General features: G+C 37.3%; 1 protein-coding gene across 1 annotated transcript in view; it reads right to left on the bottom strand.

Moving 5' to 3' along the window:
- The window catches only part of LOC117329969 (phosphorylase b kinase regulatory subunit alpha, liver isoform-like), a 79852-nt gene that overhangs the window by 15414 nt on the left and 42972 nt on the right, over positions 1-21466 (bottom strand). The window contains exons 22-32 of the mRNA XM_033888201.1: positions 21359-21406; positions 20595-20814; positions 20301-20304; positions 13615-14760; positions 13420-13497; positions 12414-12490; positions 8927-9005; positions 5848-5977; positions 4698-4796; positions 4138-4152; positions 192-301 (exon numbers count right to left, since the gene is read on the bottom strand). Coding sequence (XP_033744092.1) covers positions 192-301; positions 4138-4152; positions 4698-4796; positions 5848-5977; positions 8927-9005; positions 12414-12490; positions 13420-13497; positions 13615-14760; positions 20301-20304; positions 20595-20814; positions 21359-21406 — 2006 coding nt within the window. The remainder of the gene's footprint in view (positions 1-191; positions 302-4137; positions 4153-4697; positions 4797-5847; positions 5978-8926; positions 9006-12413; positions 12491-13419; positions 13498-13614; positions 14761-20300; positions 20305-20594; positions 20815-21358; positions 21407-21466) is intronic.

Below are 21466 nucleotides of genomic sequence, written 5' to 3' on the forward strand. Positions count from 1 at the left end.
GTAATTATTGGAAATGTTATAATTACATAGAGAATAAGTAATTATTGGAGACATTAGATAAAAGCTGTTATAACCATCTCCTTCACAAGCCTGGCCTAAAGCTAATACATCTAATAGTTTGTAGTCACTAGACTATGAATGCCAACTGCAGCTCTATAAAGTTAGATACAAGTAAATGACAAAACAAAAACCTTGTGTGGGGATTTACTGCTAAGTTTAGCAAACTCTGTAGTTTCCTCTCTTTTCTTCTTTGTTTTCACAGACAAATGGAACTCTTCGCCGGTACCGCAGTCACTTAATTCTAGAGAGAGAGACAAACAGGTGACACACTACATAATGCTGTATATACATCAGCTAGTGCCTTAATATAGTCTTCAATACACCATATACAGGGGTATATATCCTTAAAAATGACATACTTTAATTACCGCAAATTAAAGGTTTCCTCGTCTGCAATAAACATTCACACATTTATTATAAAAGCCACTCTGAACACCAAATTAACCATATCAGTGGAATTAGTTTGTGTTTTATCAGCAAAGTGAAATATACTGCTTCAATCAAGATAATCAATTATGTATTTCATTAGTGTCCATGTAAAAAAACACAAAAACTGAATTCTTGATTGCATTTACATTTATCAACACGGAAGAATTCACATGCTCTTTTTTCATCAAACTTTTTTGAGGATAAAATATGCAGTAGCATAAAAATATATTGGTAATCTGAAGTTTTGGGAAAGAATAGCCATAACACAGGAATGATTCAATTTGCAATGGTTTGTAAAAGAAAGCTGGTGAACTACTGACAGGTAAACAGGTGTATATAGTGTACATTCCGTAATGTCTGGGACACTTAGACAGTAATATCATAGTCAAAATCTGGTTATCATATATAATGTGGAATTCATAATTTAAAACATGTAACCAGAAATGTACAAATTAACGCAAAACAAAAACTAACAGATTATTAACTCAATCAAAATGACATATGAATTAGTATCAAGAAAAAAATTACTGTGTTTTGGATTGGAAGAAATCTCCTTTCTTATGATTTGAGTTGGAGTCTCTTAAATATCCTTTCAGCATTTTTCTATTATTTTGAATGATTACCAAATATATCATCCAATTATTGATAATGTCAACAAGTTGTGAATTAGGACGATATGATTTTAACTTATTAGTAAAATATGTAGAAATGAAATTAATCAATATGACCAGTTCGATATACTGTCAACCAACATATTTTCGCATTTTCATGACTGACTTTTTGCGGTGATTTAATTTCCCAATCTACAGCCTACTGTACCTGTGGTTCAAACTATTGTGAGGAGACTTACTTTTTATGAATTTCAATTGCCCGCAAAATACATGAAAATTAATCGCACATGAAGAATATGTTGGTTTACAGTAACCCAATTCAGGTAAATAAACATCAAAGATCATTTACAGATATCTAAACGCTGAACTATTCTGGATAAATTATTGTTCATTATGTGATATGGAAATATTATCTATAAAGTAGATAATCAAACAAAGAAATTCTATAACAAAGAAAAACTGAAACAGCAAAAATAAAAACATATCTTCATCAAACAGCACTAAGCACATCCTGTAGCTGGTACAAATGATAAATAATAACTGTAGTTTAGTACAGCTGTGTTACCAATACTATAGGATTTCATTTAATTGATAGAATACCGAGATTGTTTAAAAAAAATACGAATAGGTACATAACTGACAATATAATTTAAATTTCTTCTACTTCAGATTTATACAATTATGATATTTCAAAAATACTTAAAATCAATGCAATGATTGAATTCACTATAAATAAAAATAATGTTACAAAAACACAGCTGATACTAATGAAACAAACAAAATCATGAAAAATCGGTACCAAAAGAAACCGATAACTCAAAGACATACTGAAATACCAAAATATAAATACATTCTGATGCTATTTGATAAATGAAAACTAAGTGCAGTATTTGACTATGCAGATATTAACCTGGAAATCAGTAATCTAAAATTCCTCTGTTTAAAGTTGATAATTGTAAAACTGTTTTTTAAATTATGATTATTTGATATGCTTATGGGGTGTTAGTTTGTGAATATCTCATCTTTCATATAAATATGCCTCAACCATAACTATATCATTCCTATACAGTTAACTATATATGATGGTGTTCCTGTTATCACTTCAGGTTTATACCTGATGATAGACCACCATAATCCATCATTAATATCTGTGTTACGGACACTAAATAATGGTTACTATTTAATGTATTCCTTCAGACAAGGTAAAGGTCTGATGATTCAGCTGTGGTTTTTAATAAATCTCTCAAAAGGATTAAGATTTTGTGTTTAAATATCATCAAGAGTTATCAATCAGAATCAGGAGTAAAAAAACAGCAGTGATCACACCATGACAACAACGTGAGAACAATAATCACCATGACAACAACGTGAGAACAATAATCACCGTGATATATTGTTAGGTCAATAATCACCATGATATATTGTTAGGTCAATAATCACCGTGATATATTGTTAGGTCAATAATCACCGTGATATATTGTTAGGTCAATAATCACCGTGATATATTGTTAGGTCAATAATCACCGTGATATATTGTTAGGTCAATAATCACCATGATATATTGTTAGGTAAATAATTACCATGATATATTGTTAGGTCAATAATCACCATGATATATTGTTAGGTAAATAATCACCATGATATATTGTTAGGTAAATAATCACCATGATATATTGTTAGGTAAATAATCACCATGATATATTGTTAGGTAAATAATCACCGTGATATATTGTTAGGTCAATAATCACCATGATATATTGTTAGGTAAATAATCACCATGATATATTGTTAGGTAAATAATTACCATGATATATTGTTAGGTCAATAATCACCATGATATATTGTTAGGTAAATAATCACCATGATATATTGTTAGGTAAATAATCACCATGATATATTGTTAGGTCAATAATCACCATGATATATTGTTAGGTCAATAATCACCATGATATATTGTTAGGTAAATAATCACCATGATATATTGTTAGGTGAATAATCACTGTGATATATTGTTAGGTCAATAATCACCATGATATATTGTTAGGTCAATAATCACTGTGATATATTGTTAGGTGAATAATCACTGTGATATATTGTTAGGTCAATAATCACCATGATATATTGTTAGGTCAATAATCACCATGATATATTGTTAGGTCAATAATCACCGTGATATATTGTTAGGTCAATAATCACCATGATATATTGTTAGGTCGATAATCACCGTGATATATTGTTAGGTCAATAATCACTGTGATATATTGTTAGGTCAATAATCACCATGATATATTGTTAGGTCAATAATCACCGTGATATATTGTAAGGTCAATAATCACCGTGATATATTGTTAGGTCAATAATCACCGTGATATATTGTTCGGTCAATAATCACCATGATATATTGTTAGGTCAATAATCACCATGATATATTGTTAGGTCAATAATCACCATGATATATTGTTAGGTCAATAATCACCATGATATATTGTTAGATCAATAATCACCGTGATATATTGTTTTAATCTAAGGTTTAATTGTATATAAACTCGAACTATTTTCTGTAAAATTCATTGTATAACCTGATATTCTACCCTTCCTTTCTTGTTTATAAACAGATCAAAATACTTGAAATATTTTCCTGAAAACTATACAATCACAGATGTACCACCTGCAATCATAAATCTTTAACATACTGAATATAAAGTCTTTACACAAATCTTTATCTAAATATTTATCTCTATAAAAGTCTACATTTTTTTGCCAGTTATTGCCACAAATGAACATATCAACGGAAATGTTTAAATATCTCTGAAAATTTCCCAGTGACCTAGGTGTTTAATTGAGTAACAGCCTTATATGCATAAAACTATTAGCAGGAAGTTTCACAACAAGTTATGTGTAAAAAAAGCAACCAAAATTATCAGCTGATTTGTGAAATATACAATATCTTAGCAAACAATTTCATCATTGTGCAAAGATTGTCAGCAACCAGTTAGCATTTTATACAGAGGTCATAGGTCATACAGAATCACAGTACCTTTAATCTTGTTTTCTATCAGTGGTGTAAGGAAAATTACAAGAAAAAAATACGGGATCAGAAAAAATCAGAAATTACAAAAGTAATGTGCAATTCAACAAGTGCTTACCCTTAACACATTGTAATTTTGTACTCGACACCTTCATGTCTGATAAATCTTTGTAACAGAAATAACAATCAAATACTTCACGTTTACACATCGACAGCAACAAAGAAACTGACAGGTAAAACAAGGCATTTGTAACAAAATCATTTTATTAATAAATGACTCCTTAATTTAAACTTGTCAGTCAAGAATAAAGAAAACACAAGCTGGTACTCTATACATACATTGTAACTATGAAGTCATAATTACAAATAAATTATTTTCCTAAGTTAACTCTGTCTTAATGGCGAAAAGATCCAAAAAATAACATTACAATATTTCAACAACTGACTCCAGGTTTAGAAATTTAATGATTATCCTTTATATCATTTATAAACTACAAAATGTTCTCTTTTTTTCATGAACTGCCTAGAAAAAAGTGTCAATTATCTATATACTAAGTATGCAACCTTACCTGAGCTAATAACAAATTCCTTTCCACTCAGAATGTGATGTAGAAGGGTTTTCAGTTCAAAGGGAGATAAGTTAAGTAGGTGGTCAGATGCTTCATCACCTGCAATAATGAAACCAAAACTGTTATGGGGATTATTATTTACATCCAAAGAAAAACCTTCAGACATTATGATGCTTACAGAAGTCACTGTTATGAGTATATCTACATACTATTTATAGTGAAAATCAGACCATAGTACAATGAGAAACACAATTAAATATTTAACTACACTGTATTTGAATATTGTAAGCAACATTATATGCAAAAATATTTCTTTAACCCTTTCAACCCTAAGAAACTTTAGTGGACTCTACCATTCTTTCATAAGTTGAAGTCCAATATGGTCAGTAGGGGTGAAAGGGTTAAAGTTGATAGTGCAAGTTAAAAAGCTTCCAATTGAGATTTTAAAAGATGATACAAAGTATCATTATTCATAAATCATTGGTGAGATATATGATGACAGTATATGTTCCGGTCATCATATCAGATCATATCAGACATTGGTTTAATTCATCTTTGACCAAATAATTGATTTCAGTGTCTTTTACTAGCTTTCTGTTCTTAAAAACATTTACTTAATAACATGAATTAAGTCTTTTACTTTATCTTCAAATAAATATGGTAAGTAACATAGTGTGTTTAGCATTAGTTTCGGGCACACCGTGTACTGACATCTGTATGAATAGACAAACTGTGGCGAAAATCTGTTCCTGAGACTTAATTTGCAAAAGAAAATTGAACACAAAGTAGCAAAATATTTCACATGGATTTGTTATTTTTTAACACCATTTTGACACTGAGTCAAACATTTTTTGCTTGGAAAAAAGGTAGGGGCACCCTTATTAGGGCATATACGGTCTATCTATCAGTAAAGACTCTATTATGATCAGGTAAATGTGTTGTTTTTCATGTGATTGATCATATTGTCATCCATATCATAGGGAAGTATCTCAGAAAGAAGTTCTGAAAACTGAAACTTTTTATGTATAATATTATAAATACTTTAATCTCAATTGGAAGCTTTTAAACTTGCACTGTCAGCTTTAATCAGAAACATTTATTTGATAGATCTTTGATCAATTTTAGACAACAATACTGAATAGTTAGATACCTGAACATTTAAATGTCCGTGACAGTTCTGAGGCCATCACTTGGATGATCAGACCAACCCTCAGTCTCAACATCTCGTGGAACAGCTTTGGCTCGGTCCTGATAAACATGGCCAGGTAGATGAGGATTTCCTATCAACACATGTACAGCAGGTTTGTAATCAAGGTAAGTGAGACATTATTGCTAAACCAATACATGTCCCCTACCGGTGCCCCCAAGTTAAAACTTTAGCCAAATTTGAGTAAAAAAGTTTAGCCACAACTGAAACATGATCATTTTATGAAAATAAGTTCATTCCAAACAATGTGTAAATTCAACTCCATTGGGTTGAATAAACAATGTTTCCTGCCCATAAAAGATATTCAGGTATTCTTTTGGTATGTCTACTGTACAGAGTAAAAGAATCTAAAGTGAATTTAAATTGAAATGTGTAATAACAGCTGCCTTGGATTGAAATATAAACATAATTCTGCATAGCACAGCATAGTAGTACACTGATTTTATTCCAAAAGAATCTCACATCAGTGAAGCATTCAATACAGAGAACAGTTAAGTCCATAATATGGAAAAAAATTCAAAAAATGAAAATAATTTTTTCATTTTAACTGTACAAAAGTAATGCCACACACCCAAAGAACCTCTATGCAAAGAATCAGCATCCTAATACCATTATTAAGTGAATGGTGTGCCATTATAAAACTTTAACCAAAACTTTAACCTGAAGAATACAGAGAAAAAAGTTAAGTACATAATATGGCAAAATTTCAAAAAATGAAAATAATTTTTTCACTTTTAACCATACAAAAGTAATGCCACACACCAAAAGAACCTCTATACAAAGAATCAGCATCCTAATACCATTATTAAGTGAATGGTGTGCCATTATAAAACTTTAACCAAAACTTTAACCGGACAGAGGGACGGACGGACGGACGGACGGACAGACGGACGGACGCAGGCAAAACCTATAGTCCCCCCGGTTTCACCGGTAGTGGACTAATAAAAACTCAAAAGTTCTAAACAGTGACATTTCATCAAGGGTACCAATTAACATATGAACTAAGAAGTAACCCTTTGAAGATCAGGTGATCGAATGCAAGGTCATAATTTACATTATACATGTTGGATGTGAATTGTTTCGATTAAGCATGTAGTAGGCGAAAATACAATCCATACTTACATATATACCCATTCAGTTGGGAATGCTGTGCTGAGATCTATAGAGTTTACCTGTGATAGGATGCTGTGCTGAGATCTATAGAGTTTACCTGTGTTAGGATGCTGTACTGAGATCTATAGAGTTTACCTGTGTTAGGGATGCTGTACTGAGATCTAAAGAGTTTACCTGTGTTAGGGATGCTGTCCTGAGATCTATAGTCTTTACCTGTGTTAGGGATGCTGTCCTGAGATCTATGGAGTTTACCTGTGTTAGGGATGCTGTACTGAGATCTACAAAGTTTACCTGTGTTAGGGATGCTGTGCTGAGACCTAAAGAGTTTACCTGTGTTAGGGATGCTGTCCTGAGATCTACAGACTTTACCTGTGATAGGATGCTGTACTGAGATCTACAAAGTTTACCTGTGATAGGATGCTGTGCTGAGATCTATAGAGTTTACCTGTGATAGTGATGCTGTCCTGAAATCTGTAGTGTTTACCTGTGTTAGGGATGCTGTGCTGAGATCTACAGAGTTTACCTGTGTTAGGGATGCTGTATTGAGATCTATAGAGTTACCTGTGTTAGGGATGCTGTGCTGAGATCTACAAAGTTTACCTGTGTTAGGGATGCTGTATTGAGATCTACAGAGTTTACCTGTGATAGGATGCTGTGCTGAGATCTACAGAGTTTACCTGTGATAGGATGCTGTGCTGAGATCTAAAGAGTTTACCTGTGTTAGGGATGCTGTGCTGAGATCTATAGAGTTTACCTGTGTTAGGGATGCTGTGCTGAGATCTAAAGAGTTTACCTGTGTTAGGGATGCTGTGCTGAGATCTATAGAGTTTACCTGTGTTAGGGATGCTGTGCTGAGATCTACAAAGTTTACCTGTGTTAGGGATGCTGTATTGAGATCTATAGAGTTTACCTGCGATAGGGATGCTGTACTGAGATCTACAGAGTTTACCTGTGTTAGGGATGCTGTGCTGAGATCTATAGAGTTTACCTGTGTTAGGGATGCTGTACTGAGATCTATAGAGTTTACCTGTGTTAGGGATGCTGTACTGAGATCTATAGAGTTTACCTGTGCTAGGGATGCTGTGCCGAGATCTATAGAGTTTACCTGTGTTGATGCTGTGCTGAGATCTATAGTTTACCGGTGTTAGGGATGCTGTGCTGAGATCTTAGAGTTTACCTGTGTTAGGGATGCTGTGCTGAGATCTACAAAGTTTACCTGTGTTAGGGATGCTGTACTGAGATCTATAGAGTTTACCTGTTTTAGGGATGCTGTACTGAGATCTAAAGAGTTTACCTGTGTTGATGCTGTGCTGAGATCTATAGAGTTTACCTGTGTTAGGGATGCTGTACTGAGATCTATAGAGTTTACCTGTGTTAGGGATGCTGTACTGAGATCTATAGAGTTAACCTGTGTTAGGGATGCTGTGATGAGATCTATAGAGTTTACCTGTGTTGATGCTGTGCTGAGATCTATAGAGTTTACCTGTGTTAGGGATGCTGTACTGAGATCTATAGAGTTTACCTGTGTTAGGGATGCTGTGCTGAGATCTATAGAGTTTACCTGTGATAGGATGCTGTATTGAGATATATAGAGTTTACCTGTGATAGGATGCTGTACTGAGATCTATAGAGTTTACCTGTGTTAGGGATGCTGTGCTGAGATCTATAGAGTTTACCTGTGATAGGGATGCTGTGCTGAGATCTATAGAGTTTACCTGTGTTAGGGATGCTGTGCTGAGATCTATAGAGTTTACCTGTGTTAGGGATGCTATGCTGAGATCTACAGAGTTTACCTGTGATAGGATGCTGTGCTGAGATCTATAGAGTTTACTTGTGTTAGGGATGCTGTGCTGAGATCTATAGAATTTACCTGTGTTAGGGATGCTGTGCTGAGATCTACAGAGTTTACCTGTGTTAAGGATGCTGTGCTTAGGTCTGCTCCACATGCATCAAATATGATAGAAGCTAGTTCATCTGGAGGCAAGGGGCTGAAACATAAAAGAACTGACACATTTCCAGACATTGAAACAAATAAAAGATACTGGTCTCATTTTAAGTTTCTACGATATTGCTTACATATCTTTTGCTCAATACATTTAAAATTTCTTAATCAATTTCACCTTTCATTAAAACACAAATATCAATTGACATAATTATTATATGAACATATATCCCTTTCTATTATATTCATTTAATACAATCAGTATGTGACAGGAGAATAGGGCCGCGGTGGCCGAGTGGTTAAGGTGTCCTGACACTTTATCACTAGCCCTCCACCTCAGGGTCGCGAGTTTGAAAACCCTCGTGGGGCAGATGCCAGGTACTGACTGTAGGCCGGTGGTTTTACCCGGCTTTCCTCCACCTCCAAAACCTGGCACGTCCTTAAATGACCCTAGCAGTTCATAGGACATTAAACTAAATAAACCAAACCAAGCAGGAGAATAACTACACATGACACAACCCTGGACCCTCGTATTATAGACTGCTGCTCCGACCACATGACATAACCCTGGACCCTCGTGTTATAGACTGCTGTTCCGACCACATGACACAACCCTGGACCCTCGCGTTATAGACTGCTGCTCAGACCACATGACACAACCCTGGACCCTCGCGTTATAGACTGCTGCTCCGAACACATGACAAAACCCTGGACCCTCGCGTTATAGACTGCTGCTCCGACCACATAACAGGGGGACCCTCGCGTTATAGACTGCTGCTCCGACCACATGACAAAACCCTGGACCCTCGCATTAAAGACTGCTGCTCTGACCACATAACAGGGGGACCCTCACGTTATAGACTGCTGCTCCGACCACATGACAAAACCCTGGACCCTCGATCGTGTTATAGACTGCTGCTCCAACCACATGACACAACCCTGGACCCTCGATCGTGTTATAGACTGCTGCTCCAACCACATGACACAACCCTGGACCCTCGCGTTATAGACTGCTGCTCCGAACACATGACACAACCCTGGACCCTTCTGTTATAGATTGCTGCTCTGACCACATGACACAACCCTGGACCCTCGCGTTATAGACTGCTGCTCTGACCACATGACACAACCCTGGACCCTCGCGTTATAGACTGCTGCTCCGAACACATGACACAACCCTGGACCCTCGCGTTATAGACTGCTGCTCCGACCATATGACAAAACCTTGGACCCTCGCGTTATAGACTGCTGCTCCGACCATATGACAAAACCCTGGACCCTCGCGTTATAGACTGCTGCTCCGACCACAAGACAACCCTGGACCCTCGCGTTATAGACTGCTGCTCCGACCACATGACAAAACCCTGGACCCTCGCGTTATAGACTGCTGCTCCGACCATATGACACAACCCTGGACCCTCGCGTTATAGACTGCTGCTCCGACCACATGACAAAACCCTGGACCCTCGCGTTATAGACTGCTGCTCCGACCACATGACACAACCTTGGACCCTCGCGTTATAGACTGCTGCTCCGACCACATGACACAACCCTGGACCCTCGCGTTATAGACTGCTGCTCCGACCACATGACACAACCCTGGACCCTCGCGTTATAGACTGCTGCTCCGACCACATGACACAACCCTGGACCCTCGCGTTATAGACTGCTGCTCCGACCACATGACACAACCCTGGACCCTCGCGTTATAGACTGCTGCTCCGAACACATGACAAAACCCTGGACCCTCGCGTTATAGACTGCTGCTCCGACCACATGACACAACCCTGGACCCTCGCGTTATAGACTGCTGCTCCGAACACATGACACAACCCTGGACCCTCGCGTTATAGACTGCTGCTCCGAACACATGACACAACCCTGGACCCTCGCGTTATAGACTGCTGCTCCGAACACATGACAAAACCCTGGACCCTCGCGTTATAGACTGCTGCTCCGAACACATGACACAACCCTGGACCCTCGCGTTATAGACTGCTGCTCCGAACACATGACACAACCCTGGACCCTCGCGTTATAGACTGCTGCTCCGAACACATGACACAACCCTGGACCCTCGCGTTATAGACTGCTGCTCCGAACACATGACACAACCCTGGACCCTCGCGTTATAGACTGCTGCTCCGAACACATGACACAACCCTGGACCCTCGCGTTATAGACTGCTGCTCCGACCACATGACAAAACCCTGGACCCTCGCGTTATAGACTGCTGCTCCGACCACATGACAAAACCCTGGACCCTCGCGTTATAGACTGCTGCTCCGACCACATGACACAACCCTGGACCCTCGCGTTATAGACTGCTGCTCTGAACACATGACACAACCCTGGACCCTCGCGTTATAGACTGCTGCTCCGAACACATGACACAACCTTGGACCCTTCTGTTATAGACTGCTGCTCTGAACACATGACACAACCTTGGACCCTTCTGTTATAGACTGCTGCTCCGAACACATGACACAACCCTGGACCCTCACGTTATAGACTGCTGCTCCGAACACATAACAAAACCCTGGACCCTCGCGTTATAGACTGCTGCTCCGAACACATGACACAACCCTGGACCCTCGCGTTATAGACTGCTGCTCCGAACACATGACACAACCCTGGACCCTCGCGTTATAGACTGCTGCTCCGAACACATGACACAACCCTGGACCCTCGCGTTATAGACTGCTGCTCCGACCACATGACACAACCCTGGACCCTCGCGTTATAGACTGCTGCTCCGAACATATGACACAACCCTGGACCCTCGCGTTATAGACTGCTGCTCCGACCATATGACACAACCCTGGACCCTCGCGTTATAGACTGCTGCTCCGACCACATGACACAACCCTGGACCCTCGCGTTATAGACTGCTGCTCCGACCACATGACACAACCCTGGACCCTCGCGTTATAGACTGCTGCTCCGAACACATAACAAAACCCTGGACCCTCGCGTTATAGACTGCTGCTCCGAACACTTAACAAAACCCTGGACCCTCGCGTTATAGACTGCTGCTCCGAACACATGACACAACCCTGGACCCTCGCGTTATAGACTGCTGCTCCGAACACATGACACAACCCTGGACCCTCGCGTTATAGACTGCTGCTCCGACCACATGACACAACCCTGGACCCTCGCGTTATAGACTGCTGCTCCGAACACATAACAAAACCCTGGACCCTCGCGTTATAGACTGCTGCTCCGAACACATAACAAAACCCTGGACCCTCGCGTTATAGACTGCTGCTCCGAACACATGACAAAACCCTGGACCCTCGCGTTATAGACTGCTGCTCTGAACACATGACACAACCCTGGACCCTCGCATTATAGACTGCTGCTCCGACCACATGAGCATTCAGAAGTCCAGTTCTGCTTTACTAACTATACACTGATACCAAACAGCAGTCCTGATCTGAGGTTGACTTACCAGGAGATCTCCTTCTCCCTGTGTGGTGGTAGGCCAATAGATAATAGTTTCTGTCTCACCAGCAAATCAGTGGCAGCCTGTATAACAACCAATCATATCAGCAGGATGTTTATGTCAAAATCTACTCTACAAATAAACTCTACAAACATACTCTAGAAATATATAAGTGTCCGTGAGTGTTACAGTAGAAAAGAAAAAGATTAAATATATGTCTGTATCTATGTAAGTCTTTACACATTTTCTATATCTAGCTTCTTGGTGTAATAAGTCGAGACAAGTAATCCCAGATGGATCTTGGCTCAAACAAGAGATTGATATTTATTGGTCCTATGAAAAACTGTTCTACTCTCTACTTTTCCCTTCTTCTTCTTATTCATTTGATAACAAGGGGAACCTATACATTAAGTCTAAGAAAGATTTCAGGAAACCTTCCTACGATACATCAATAACATATTTCCATTGTCAAAATCAAAGATTGAGACCGAGGGGAACCTAAATATGAAGTTTGGGAAATATCCTTCCAGTAATAAATAAATAACGATAAGTATCTTCAACTGTCAAAGTTAAAAATGGTCACCTGTTGGCCATTTTGTTTTCCTGGTCAGTATCAAAACTTAACAGACACAACTTGGGACTGAGAGGGACCTATACATAACGTTTCACAAATATCCTTCTGGTAATTCTCAAGAAATAGTGTGATAAACTGTCAAAATCCAAGATGGCTACCTGTCAGCCATTTCAATTTTCTGATCAGTACCAAAATCAAAAGGGCACAATTGACCATGGGAATCCTATATATGAAATTGAGAAGGATATATCCGGTACTTCTCAAGAAATAGTGATAACAAGAATTGTTTAATTACGACTTGTGGATGATGGACCACAAACACAAGGCAATTTCAACAACCAACCATCATCAGATGATGGTAGACTAAAAGAAACTGATGGACACACAGCTTGTATCTCTGCAAGTCTGTGTTGTAAACCTCTATGTTTAAGTCCATACCAAAGCCAGATCTTCTACTCGCTTCTTCAACATTCCTGCAGTGTGTCTGACCAGCCACCATTGCTTCCAGTGTCCAGCCTACAACACATATCATTAGTCATATAATAAATATCAATGCATGTCAAAGTACAGGACAGATCCATTGGTTCATCATAATACAAAGTACAGGACAGATCCATTAGTTCATCATAATACAAAGTACAGGACAGATCCATTAGGTTCATCATAATACAAAGTACAGGACAGATCCATTAGTTCATCATAATACAAAGTACAGGACAGATCCATTGGTTCATCATAATACAAAGTACAGGACAGATCCATTAGTTCATCATAATACAAAGTACAGGACAGATCCATTAGTTCATCATAATACAAAGTACAGGACAGATCCATTGGTTCATCGTAATACAAAGTACAGGACAGATCCATTAGTTCATCATAATACAAAGTACAGGACAGATCCATTAGTTCATCATAATACAAAGTACAGGACAGATCCATTGGTTCATCATAATACAAAGTACAGGACAGATCCATTAGTTCATCATAATACAAAGTACAGGACAGATCCATTAGTTCATCATAATACAAAGTACAGGACAGATCCATTGGTTCATCATAATACAAAGTACAGGACAGATCCATTGGTTCATCATAATACAAAGTACAGGACAGATCCATTGGTTCATCATAATACAAAGTACAGGACAGATCCATAGGTTCATCATAATACAAAGTACAGGACAGATCCATTAGTTCATCATAATACAAAGTACAGGACAGATCCATTAGTTCATCATAATACAAAGTACAGGACAGATCTATTGGTTCATCATAATACAAAGTACTGGACAGATCTATTGGTTCATCATAATACAAAGTACAGGACAGATCCATTAGTTCATCGTAATACAAAGTACAGGACAGATCCATTAGTTCATCGTAATACAAAGTACAGGACAGATCCATTGGTTCATCATAATACAAAGGACAGGACAGATCCATTGGTTCATCATAATACAAAGTACAGGACAGATCCATTGGTTCATCATAATACAAAGTACAGGACAGATCCATTAGTTCATCATAAGTCAAAGTACAGGACAGATCCATTGGTTCATCATAATACAAAGTACAGGACAGATCCATTGGTTCATCATAATACAAAGTACAGGACAGTTCCATTAGTTCATCATAATACAAAGTACAGGACAGTTCCATTAGTTCATCATAATACAAAGTACAGGACAGATCCATTGGTTCATCATAATACAAAGTACAGGACAGATCCATTGGTTCATCATAATACAAAGTACAGGACAGATCCATTGGTTCATCCTAATACAAAGTACAGGACAGTTCCATTAGTTCATCATAATACAAAGTACAGGACAGATCCATTGGTTCATCATAATACAAAGTACAAGACAGATCCATTGGTTCATCGTAATACAAAGTACAGGACAGATCCATTGGTTCATCATAAGTCAAAGTACAGGACAGATCTATTGGTTCATCATAATACAAAGTACAGGACAGATCTATTGGTTCATCATAATACAAAGTACAGGACAGATCCATTGGTTCATCATAATACAAAGTACAAGACAGATCCATTAGTTCATCATAATACAAAGTACAGGACAGATCCATTGGTTCATCGTAATACAAAGTACAGGACAGATCCATTGGTTCATCATAATACAAAGTACAGGACAGATCCATTGGTTCATCATAATACAAAGTACAAGACAGATCCATTAGTTCATCATAAGTCAAAGTACAGGACAGATCCATTGGTTCATCGTAATACAAAGTACAGGACAGATCCATTGGTTCATCGTAATACAAAGTACAGGACAGATCCATTGGTTCATCGTAATACAAAGTACAGGACAGATCCATTGGTTCATCGTAATACAAAGTACAGGACAGATCCATTAGTTCATCATAATACAAAGTACAGGACAGATCCATTGGTTCATCATAATACAAAGTACAGGACAGATCCATTAGTTCATCATAATACAAAGTACAGGACAGATCCATTAGTTCATCATAATACAAAGTACAGGACAGATCCATTAGTTCATCATAATACAAAGTACAGGACAAATCTACTGGTTCATCATAATACAAAGTACAGGACAGGTCCATTAGTTCATTATAATACAAAGTACAGGACAGATCCATTAGTTCATCGTAATACAAAGGACAGGACAGATCCATTAGTTCATCGTAATACAAAGTACAGGACAGATCCATTAGTTCACCATAATACAAAGTACAGGACAGATCCATTAGTTCATCATAATACAAAGGACAGGACAAATCCATTGGTTCATCCTAATACAAAGTACAGGACAGTTCCATTAGTTCATCATAATACAAAGTACAGGACAGTTCCATTAGTTCATCATAATACAAAGTACAGGGACAGATCCATTGGTTCATCATAATACAAAGTACAGGACAGATCCATTGGTTTCATCATAATACAAAGTACAGGACAGATCCATTGGTTCATCATAATACAAAGTACAGGACAGTTCCATTAGTTCATCATAATACAAAGTACAGGACAGATCCATTGGTTCATCATAATACAAAGTACAAGACAGATCCATTGGTTCATCGTAATACAAAGTACAGGACAGATCCATTGGTTCATCATAAGTCAAAGTACAGGACAGATATATTGGTTCATCATAATACAAAGTACAGGACAGATCTATTGGTTCATCATAATAACAAAGTACAGGACAGGATCCATTGGTTCATCATAATACAAAGTACAAGACAGATCCATTAGTTCATCATAATACAAAGTACAGGACAGATCCATTGGTTCATCGCAATACAAAGTACAGGACAGATCCATTGGTTCATCATAATACAAAGTACAGGACAGATCCATTGGTTCATCATAATACAAAGTACAAGACAGATCCATTAGTTCATCATAAGTCAAAGTACAGGACAGATCCATTGGTTCATCGTAATACAAAGTACAGGACAGATCCATTGGTTCATCGTAATACAAAGTACAGGACAGATCCATTAGTTCATCATAATACAAAGTACAGGACAGATCCATTGGTTCATCATCGTTCAAAAAATTCACGTCAGTAAAACCTCTTTTCATAATTACCCGGGTTCCCCCCGAACAGTCCCAACTTGACCCGTAACCTTGTAGGGCAGTCAAACAATAATACAGCTGTTTTTACCTCTGTAGAACAAAAAAAAAATACAGTTAACCCCTGTAGACAGAAACAAAATACCGCGTTTTAAAAACGGTAGAAATCAAACACAATTTCAACGTTTTAAACCTGGAAAATTTAAACATATTACAGCTGTTTATAACCTCTGTAGACAGCAAACACAAATAAACTGTTTTTAAAATCAACAGTAAACCTATACCGTTTATAACCCTGTAAAAGTAAAACCTGAACGTTTTATAACTGTGCGTTAAACCCCTTTAAGCTTTTAAAAATTTTTAAATTCAAACACAAAAAAACAGCTGTTTTTTAACCCTGTGACATCAAACACATAAAAGCTGAAACCCCTTTTAACAGTCAAAACATTACAGTGTTTAAACTCGTAGACGAAACACGTTTTTTAAACTACTGTCGACAGTCAAACACATAATACAGCTGTTTTATAATCTTTGTAGGACAGTGCAAACACATTACTTACAGCTGTTTATAACCTATGTAGGACAGTTCCCCCCCCCAATAATACCAGCTGTTTATAACTCACCTGTAGACAGTCAAACACATAATACAGCTGTTATCACTCTTTGTAGACAGTCCAAACACATTTAACAGCTGTTTATACCCTCTGTAGGACACGTCAAACACCTGAGTACAGGCTGTTTATAACCATCTTGTAGCCAGGTTCAACACATAATACAGCTGTTTATAATCCTCTGTAGCCAGTCAAAACCATGAATACAGCTGTTTATAACCCACTGTGACAGGTCAACACCTGATAGGATTACAGCTGGATGTTTAACTCTCTGTCGACAGTCAAACACATGATTAACAGCTGTTTATACTCTCTGTAGACAAGTCAAACACATAATACAGCTGTTTATACCACTTGTAGGACAGTTTGCCAACACATGAATACAGCTGTTTATAACCTCTGTAGACAGTCAAACACATGATACAGCTGTTTATAACCTCTGTAGACAGTCAAATACATGGTACAGCTGTTTATAACCTCTGTAGACAGTCAAACACATAATACAGCTGTTTATAACCTCTGTAGACAGTCAAACACATAATACAGCTGTTTATAACCTCTGTAGACAGTCAAACACATAATACAGCTGTTTATAACCTCTGTAGACAGTCAAACACATAATACAGCTGTTTATAACCACTGTAGACAGTCAAACACATAATACAGCTGTTTATAATCTTTGTAGACAGTCAAACACATATTACAGCTGTTTATAACCTCTGTAGACAGTCAAACACATGATACAGCTGTTTATAACCACTGTAGACAGTCAAACACATAATACAGCTGTTTATAACCTCTGTAGACAGTCAAACACATGAAACAGCTGTTTATAACCTCTGTAGACAGTCAAACACCTGATAGTGATACAGCTGTTTATAATCTCTGTAGACAGTCAAACACATGATACAGCTGTTTATAATCTCTGTAGACAGTCAAACACATAATACAGCTGTTTATAACCACTGTAGACAGTCAAACATATATTACAGCTGTTTATAACCTCTGTAGACAGTCAAACACATGATACAGCTGTTTATAACCTCTGTAGACAGTCAAACACATAATACAGCTGTTTATAACCTCTGTAGACAGTCAAACACATGATACAGCTGTTTATAACCTCTGTAGACAGTCAAACACATGATACAGCTGTTTATAATCTCTGTAGACAGTCAAACACATATTACAGCTGTTTATAACCTCTGTAGACAGTCAAACACATGATACAGCTGTTTATAATCTCTGTAGACAGTCAAACACATATTACAGCTGTTTATAACCTCTGTAGACAGTCAAACACAAAATACAGCTGTTTATAACCTCTGTAGACAGTCAAACACATAATACAGCTGTTTATAACCTCTGTAGACAGTCAAACACATAATACAGCTGTTTATAACGTCTGTAGACGATACAGCTGTTTATAACCTCTGTAGACAGTCAAACACATATTACAGCTGTTTATAACCTCTGTAGACGATACAGCTATTTATAACCTCTGTAGACAGTCAAATATATGGTACAGCTGTTTATAACCTCTGTAGACAGTCAAATATATGGTATAGCTGTTTATAACCTCTGTAGACAGTCAAACACATGATACAGCTGTTTATAACCTCTGTAGACAGTCAAACACATGATACAGCTGTTTAAAACCTCTGTAGACAGTGAAACACATAATACAGCTGTTTATAACCACTGTAGACAGTCAAACACATAATACAGCTGTTTATAATCTCTGTAGACAGTCAAACACAAAATACAGCTGTTTATAACCTCTGTAGACAGTCAAACACATGATACAGCTGTTTATAACCTCTGTAGACAGTCAAATACATGGTACAGCTGTTTATAACCTCTGTAGACAGTCAAACACAATACAGCTGTTTATAACCACTGTAGACAGTCAAACACATGAAACAGCTGTTTATAACCTCTGTAGACAGTCAAACACCTGATAGTGATACAGCTGTTTATAATCTCTGTAGACAGTCAAACACATGATACAGCTGTTTATAATCTCTGTAGACAGTCAAACACATAATACAGCTGTTTATAACCACTGTAGACAGTCAAACATATATTACAGCTGTTTATAACCTCTGTAGACAGTCAAACACATGATACAGCTGTTTATAACCTCTGTAGACAGTCAAACACATGATACAGCTGTTTATAACCACTGTAGACAGTCAAACACATGATACAGCTGTTTATAACCTCTGTAGACAGTCAAACACATGATACAGCTGTTTATAACCTCTGTAGACAGTCAAACACATAATACAGCTGTTTATAACCTCTGTAGACAGTCAAACACATGATACAGCTGTTTATAACCTCTGTAGACAGTCAAACACATATTACATCTGTTTATAACCTCTGTAGACAGTCAAACAGATAATAAAGCTGTTTATAACCTCTGTAGACAGTCAAACACATATTACATCTGTTTATAACCTCTGTAGACAGTCAAACACATAATACAGCTGTTTATAATCTCTGTAGACAGTCAAATACATAATACAGCTGTTTATAATCTCTGTATACAGTCAAATACATAATACAGCTGTTTATAACCTCTGTAGACAGTCAAATACATAATACAGCTGTTTATAACCTCTGTAGACAGTCAAACACATATTACAGCTGTTTATAACCTCTGTAGACAGTCAAACACATGATACAGCTGTTTATAACATATGTACACAGTCAAACACATATTACAGCTGTTTATAACCTCTGTAGACAGTCAAACACATGATACAGCTGTTTATAACCTCTGTAGACAGTCAAACACATAACCACTGTAGATAGTCAAAATAAATTACAGCTGTTTATAACCTCTGTAGACCAAATGGTGGGCTAAAGTTCACTAATACTAAATGGTGGGCTGAAAAGTGGCTTTGATCCTCAGCTATAGTTTCTGTGTACAGGAAGTGTACATTTTTAACCCTGCACTTACTTTTCTGTGTATAGGAAGTGTACATTTGACCCTGAACTTACTTTTTTGTGTACAGGAAGTGTACACATTGACTCTGAACTTACTCTTCTGTGTACAGGAAGTGTACACTTGACCCTGAACTTTTTTTTTGTACAGGAAGTATACACATTGACTCTGAACTTACTTTTCTGTGTACAGGAATTGTACATTTTGACCCTGAACTTACTCTTCTGTGTACAGGATGTGTACACTTTGACCCTGAACTTACTTTTCTGTGTACAGGAAGTGTACACTTTGACCCTGAACTTACTTTTCTGTGTACAGGAAGTGTACACTTTGACCCTGAACTTACTTTTCTGTGTACAGGAAGTGTACACTTTGACCCTGAACTTACTTTTCTGTGTACAGGAAGTGTACACTTTGACCCTGAACTTACTTTTCTGTGTACAGGAAGTGTACACTTTGACCCTGAACTTACTTTTCTGTGTACAGGAAGTGTACAATGTCGGCTTGCTCTTGGAGAAGTTCTGTGTTATTTAGCTGTTCTATCAGCTCTGTGATACTAATGTTATCCTGGTAGGAGTCACGGTGAAATATGGCCTTGTGTGTCACCTTTGGAGATCCAACAGGACTGATTGGATCCTCCCCAAAATGGCCTCCTTTCAGGTGTATTTTAGGATGTTGTTCATCATGAGAATCTGTGATCAATAAGTTTGTACTTAAAAAACAAAGCAAACAGACAAAATTCAATGCCAACATCTATACCACTAGATAACAATTTTAAGGCCTTTCAAATAATATTGTGAATAGTTTCTCATTTTCCCCCCTGCCTCTCAGTACTTTGGATTTCAATACCAATGATTATATCCATAGCAAATGTGAAATATGATTAGCAGTTCAGTACATCTCCTTTATACAGCTATCACAACAACCTATGACATTTTGCAGCAAATTTTAATTAGATCCACATATTATTGAGCGATTTATTTCAGCGGTTATGGAATAGCACAAATTAAACTCTTTATCTTATCAATGTCATGTTATATGATAGCTGAGGGTATTTTCTGGAAGGAAGAAAATCTGTTTAACAAACCAGTATCATTACATTAAAAACATGCAACCTTAAATTTATAATCATAGCAAATGTCAACATGCTTCTATGGATATTAAAACAATCTTTGTCTAGTTTTTGACAAAGAAATTAAATTGAATTAAATGGAAACCTAATTTAAGTACACATACCCTCAGCGGGGGAACCAGGACTACTGGGATTGCTGCATGAGCTGCCATCTGGTGGTCAATAAGCAAAACGGAGAAAGCCTTAGTAATAACCAATACTTCACACGAGGG

Source organism: Pecten maximus, chromosome 6, assembly GCF_902652985.1.
Source record: "Pecten maximus chromosome 6, xPecMax1.1, whole genome shotgun sequence".
NCBI classification, from domain to species: Eukaryota; Metazoa; Mollusca; class Bivalvia; order Pectinida; family Pectinidae; genus Pecten; species Pecten maximus.